Source organism: Staurois parvus, unplaced genomic scaffold (genome assembly GCF_062004578.1).
Source record: "Staurois parvus isolate SC_StPar_1 unplaced genomic scaffold, SC_StPar_1.0 ptg000106l, whole genome shotgun sequence".
Taxonomy (NCBI): Eukaryota; Metazoa; Chordata; class Amphibia; order Anura; family Ranidae; genus Staurois; species Staurois parvus.
The window spans coordinates 2,529,789-2,536,365 of NW_028317902.1; the positions used below are offsets into that span (position 1 = coordinate 2,529,789).

At 49.2% G+C, this 6,577-nt stretch overlaps 1 protein-coding gene across 1 annotated transcript in view; it reads right to left on the reverse strand.

The window, feature by feature from the left end:
* The window catches only part of XPR1 (xenotropic and polytropic retrovirus receptor 1), a 221,388-nt gene extending 215,186 nt beyond the window's left edge, over positions 1-6,202 (reverse strand). Inside the window, exon 1 of the mRNA XM_089671481.1 lies at positions 5,810-6,202. Coding sequence (XP_089527607.1) covers positions 5,810-5,878 — 69 coding nt within the window. The 5' untranslated portion in view covers positions 5,879-6,202. The remainder of the gene's footprint in view (positions 1-5,809) is intronic.
* Between the last annotated feature and the right edge of the window lie 375 nt (positions 6,203-6,577).

Sequence of the window (6,577 nt, forward strand, 5' to 3'; positions counted from 1 at the left end):
GCCAGATACTCCAGAGGGAGCAAGGACTAAAGTAAGTGAAAAGTTTTTTTGGTTTTTCTAAGTGTTACCCTACCCAAAAATGAATTTTTAACCTTTACGGTGCAGGGGAATCCCCACTGCAAGGGTAGATTTTGACATTTCCCCAGAGTTCAGCTTTATGTGGCATACATGTAATCACAGCTATTGCTTTAGAACAGAATACGGCTCATGTAAATCCATAATCAAACAAGGTGTTGTATTCCTTGAGAACATCATTGCACAAGGCACACGCAGTAATAACATAATCCATGAAGTGCTATGTATATTTAGCCTTGATAATTAAATACAGGAAATGTTAAACCTGCCGCTGCTTAACTATGGAGTTTGTTTATGTGTTGGCCAGAGAAACAACTGCTCAGATACAGAGACAATTCTGGGCTTTATCAAATCTTGTACCTTGGCCCAGCAATGACAAGGAGGTGCTCAGGCAGGAGCCAATGCCAATTTTTAGATATACTATATATGTTGCTGTTTTCCAATGCATTTTCGTTTTTTTAAAACATCACATTTTCAGACAAACCCCCACCCCCCTTCATATGATCAAGAAACAGTCGAGAAGAGTTACAATGAGAAATCCCTAATGTTCCTTCTCCTAACATTTCTCTGGCAGACTACTAGCTCAGCTTACAACCATTTTCATCACGCAATTCCCATTTTTCATACTGTATTACCCAAGTCAGTGGATACTGATTAAACCAAAAGAGTTTAAAGGGTTCTCACATAAAGATCCATAGAAATAACAGAGCCAGACAAAGTAACACCACATGTAGGAATGGTTGTTTCAGTTCCTCTCTGCTTACCCTTTATACTACATTTAAAGCATACATCTGCATCCTCACAGTACTGCTTGTATACATACATACATACATTTTACTTTCTCTCAGGATGATGACACATCTTTATATTACACACACACACACACATTATTTTTCTGCAAATAAGACCCATGCAAACTGTAATAACTGCATTAAAAGACCAAAGCTGTCGCTGTTAAGCGGATTACGCTTTTGAAATCCACACCCACACAAACACAACATACATACATTACTGCATATATAGACATATGTTTAGGGTAATTGTTGCCCTGCTAATGCACAAAACAACAGATTACTGTATTTGATACTTTATTTGCACCAACAGTTTATTCTTCTGGACATACGTTTGAATTATCCATGCTCTTTTTTATGGTTTTGTCCAGAAAATGATTTGATGTATACACTAAAAAGTATCACTTATGTCATTATTTGAACGTTCACACTTAATTTTTAAATCTTGGGTAATAAGATAAAGTAAGTGCTGTCAATCTCATAAATATAGATATATCTCTATCCATCTCTCTATATATATATCTATCTCTCTCTCTACATCTATCTATCTATCTACACACACACACACACACCACATACACCACATACATACACACACATATACTTACACACTACATGTTTATATAAGATAGGTTTGTGTTTTTATTGTGAACACATTTATAGAATTTCGTTTTATAAAGACTAAGATTAGAATTTAAAATCAAACCCATATATCCACCTTGCCAATATCATGAAACACTTCCAGTTGTTTTTGAATAAAAGGACACTCCTTCGGCCTGAATAGTACAGTGTCTTCTATAATCACCTTTATTTTTCCAAGGCTCCACCAGCCTGTCATAGTCAAGATCATCCTTTCTCAACCCTTTTTTATCCTAGTGGAACCAATAACAAAAGTTTCAGATCTTGCAGAAACCCCACTAAAATAATTATACCCCAGAAGAAATAATGACATATGTAGCATATTTGAGACCAACTTTTTTGGTAATAATCTTATAACTGAATAGCCATAATTGAATGCAGTAAAAATTACATGTATCGGCGGTCAGCGTAGACGTGCCCCTCCTGTATCAGCGGTCAGCGTAGACGTGCCCCCCTGTATCGGCGGCCAGTCTTCACGTGCCCCCTTGTACTGGCGGCCAGTCTTCACGTGCCCCCTTGTACTGGCGGCCAGTCTTCACGTGCCCCCTTGTACTGGCGGCCAGTCTTCACGTGCCCCCTTGTACTGGCGGCCAGTCTTCACGTGCCCCCTTGTACTGGCGGCCAGTCTTCACGTGCCCCCTTGTACTGGCGGCCAGTCTTCACGTGCCCCCTTGTACTGGCGGCCAGTCTTCACGTGACCCCTTGTACTGGCGGCCAGTCTTCACGTGCCCCCTTGTACTGGCGGCCAGTCTTCACGTGCCCCCTTGTACTGGCGGCCAGTCTTCACGTGCCCCCTTGTACTGGCGGCCAGTCTTCACGTGCCCCCTTGTACTGGCGGCCAGTCTTCACGTGCCACCTTGTACTGGTGGCCAGTCTTCACGTGCCCCCTTGTACTGGCGGCCAGTCTTCACGTGCCACCTTGTACTGGTGGTCAGTGTTCATGTGCCCCCTTTCATTGGTGGTCAGTGTAGGTACGAGAGAGATTAATTCACCACTGGTCAAGAACCCCTAGAATCCTCAGGACGAACAATGGTTGAGAAAAACTGTTCTAGATGTAGGTAACTTTCTTTCTAAACACAATCCCTTCAATAGATGCCAGACAGATGACCACTGCCTGCTGGGGCCAGTTACTGTCCAATCAGGAAACAAATTCCCGCAGATCTGTTCAATCTCAAGAACATTTGCCAGTTGTATTCCTGTGACCAGTCACTGCCCCAACAATGCAAGCAAATCTGTATACTGACCTACCATTTAAATGTACATTCCATCCACCTGTTAATAGACTCTGTGGACAAGGACACCCACAAAGGGCTGCAGCTTTCAGACCATCTTATGTCCTCTTTATTCCTAGGTGTTTAGGAAACTGCTGATTCAGCTAAACAAAACACAAGGCAAATGTTCCTATCAGAAGATTTCAGAATGTGACCAAGCTGTCACCCTTCCCTTCTCCCTCCAGTCTACATTGGCCGATTAGGTGCTTTGATAATCGGATTGCTACTAATCTCTACATGTCCTTCTCAAAGTGTGTAATTACATTACAGCTCTACTAAGGGCTATTTTCAAGCAAGTGACACTGAAGTTGTGAAAATCGGTAAGTGAACTATTTCCCGTTTCTATATCTATCACTGAAGGAAGAGGGCTGTAAAATATGTTCAGGGAAATACGGCAAAGTGGAGACAAATAAATCCATAACTGCTAATAATTGACTGAAGGCAGGTGCAGCATGAGGACATGACGGAGGCACGTTGTGCTCAGGGTGGAGATGGGTAATTATCTTTTATACAAAGCACAGATCCACACGCCTTACAAAAATCAGCACATGGCCAAAAGACGGTAGATAGGGCACCAAGATCTGTGGATGGAGGAGTGAAAACGAATACATATTTCGCTCCATTCACAAAGTGTGGAGATCTTTATTTTAGCCATGTGACTCATTTTTCTATCTCACTGGACTCAGCCAAAAATCACTTTTCTGAAAACCAGGAACCCTGCTGGTGTGCAAGCTTTGTGAAGCGAGCCCATGATCTGAGACCACCAAATTCATAGATGAATGGGGCTGACTGATAAACCGGCAGCCCTCAATAAATACATTCTGGTTTTATTTTCCAATTCTTCCTCTCACAATGAAAGCAGCCTGACTAGTGTCTACAGACTACAGCGGAGCTCCTACATTGTCAGATCAGCATCAAATATATAACGTGTGGATGTCTGGAATACACTCATCTGATGTGGAACTACAAGTCACAGCACTGCCGCTGGGTCCAGTCACTCCAGCTTCTCCTGTCTCTGACTGACCTGATCTAAACCTGGGGCAAAACAAAACTGGAGCAATGGTGGAGTGGTTACCCATAGCAGCCATCAGACTGGAGCAGTGATCTCAATGGGGCAAGAATGAAGCAGCTACCCACAGCAGGCAAAAAAAAACCCAACACCAGCAGTCTAAATGGGGCAAGAGCAAAGCGGTTGCCTATAGCAACCAATCTAAAAAGGGGGCAAGCAGTTGCCTATAGCAACCAATCTATAGGGGGCAAGATTGAACCGGTTGCCTATAGCAACTAGTCTAAATGGGGCAAGAGCAAAGTGGTTGTCTATAGCAACCAATCTAAATGGGGCAAGAGTGAAGCAGTTGTCTATAGTAACCAATCCAAATGCACCGAGAAGGGGTTTCCTATAGCAACCAAACTAAATAGGGCAAGGACAAAGGGGTTGCCTATAGCAACCAATCCAAATGGCACAGTAGTGATGTGGTTGCCTGTAGCAACCAATAAATGGGCCCGGTGCTCTAGAAGGCGGAAGAATAAAGTGGTTATACTCCCAGCACCCTACAAATGAAACCAGTAATCTAAGTGGCATGAGTGATGCAGTTGCTCATAGTAACCAAACAGGGCCAGTGACTGAATGGATCCGGCTGGCAATGATTTTGGATTCTCACCCCTCAGGGGCAACCTTTAGGAACTGTCAGAAAATGAAGTTTGTGGATCCTGGTGCTAGGTTTTATGTACAGGAATGGCTGACTATGCCTTGTCCAAAGAGCTTACAATCTACCATGAGATCAGCCCTGATAGAGATAGATGCTTTTTAGAGAAGAGAGGAGTGATCTGTGTAATGGGGGGCACTCTGTGATGGGGAGCATCCTGTGATGGGGACCCCCTGAGACTGGGGGGCATTCTGTGATGGGGTCCCCCTGAGACTGGGGGGCATTGTGTGATGGGGACCCCCTGAGACTGGGGAGGCATTCTGTGATGGGGACCCCCTGAGACTGGGGAGGCATTCTGTGATGGGGACCCCCTGAGACTGGGGAGGCATCCTGTGATGGGGACCCCCTGAGACGGAGGGGCATCCTGTGATGGGGACCCCCTGAGACGGAGGGGCATCCTGTGATGGGGACCCCCTGAGACGGAGGGGCATCCTGTGATGGGGACCCCCTGAGACGGAGGGGCATCCTGTGATGGGGACCCCCTGAGACGGAGGGGCATCCTGTGATGGGGACCCCCTGAGACGGAGGGGCATCCTGTGATGGGGACCCCCTGAGACGGAGGGGCATCCTGTGATGGGGACCCCCTGAGACGGAGGGGCATCCTGTGATGGGGACCCCCTGAGACGGAGGGGCATCCTGTGATGGGGACCCCCTGAGACGGAGGGGCATCCTGTGATGGGGACCCCCTGAGACGGAGGGGCATCCTGTGATGGGGACCCCCTGAGACGGAGGGGCATCCTGTGATGGGGACCCCCTGAGACGGAGGGGCATCCTGTGATGGGGACCCCCTGAGACGGAGGGGCATCCTGTGATGGGGACCCCCTGAGACGGAGGGGCATCCTGTGATGGGGACCCCCTGAGACGGAGGAGCATCCTGTGATGGGGACCCCCTGAGACGGAGGAGCATCCTGTGATGGGGACCCCCTGAGACGGAGGAGCATCCTGTGATGGGGACCCCCTGAGACGGAGGAGCATCCTGTGATGGGGACCCCCTGAGACGGAGGAGCATCCTGTGATGGGGACCCCCTGAGACGGAGGAGCATCCTGTGATGGGGACCCCCTGAGACGGAGAGGAGCATCCTGTGATGGGGACCCCCTGAGACGGAGAGGAGCATCCTGTGATGGGGACCCCCTGAGACGGAGGAGCATCCTGTGATGGGGACCCCCTGAGACGGAGGAGCATCCTGTGATGGGGACCCCCTGAGACGGAGGAGCATCCTGTGATGGGGACCCCCTGAAACTGAGGGGCATTCTGTGATGGGGACCCCGAGTCGGGGGGGCACCCTGTGATGAGGTGACCCCCTGTGCGCCCCCCAGGCACTCTCACCTCATACTGGATATACTGCTTCCTCCACTCCGGGGTGATGTGAGCGGACAAATGCTCGGCGAACTTCATCCTGAGCCCGGGCCGTCAGGGGCCCCTCTCCCGGCCCTCAGGGACGCCCGGCTGTCTCTTCCTCCGCCGCCGGTAGATCCCGGGGACTGCTCGGGCTCATGTGTCCCGCACTGTCCGGCGGCCTCCCCGGGTGTGGCGGCGTGTGCTGAGCGCCTGTCACTCCGTGTCCCTGAATGTTCCGTCGTGTCGGCCCCCTTCCCCCGGTAGCGGTTGTCCTGCCTGTGTGGCCGCGCTATGCCTCTCTGACTGCTTTACAGCATCTCCCAGCTCTGCCTCCTCACTGGCCCCGCCGCCATCTTGACAAAACTCCCACTGCGTCTGCGCACCGCCCGCCTGCACACAACGTCAGTGTCATGGTAACCACCTACAGCAGCCGGCACGGAGGAGAGGGGCGTGATACGAAACGCCTTATTGGTTCGGCGGGTTTAGCATAGGGCGGACTTGTAGGAAGCGCCACGCCCCCGCCATGAGAAGCCAGGGGTTTGCGGCAGCATTGGGAGAGGAGTGGTTAGAGGAGGACACACCCACATGTTTTGAAACCTTAGTTAGTGTGAGTGTATGTGGCGGGTGAGCGCTGTGATTTCATAGCTGAGAGATGAGCCTGTGATGGTACAGATTCCTGGGGGCGGGGAACTTTATCGTATGAGATCGACACAGAGAAATCTAACCTCTCAGAATGATGGCATCCTGATGTCACCT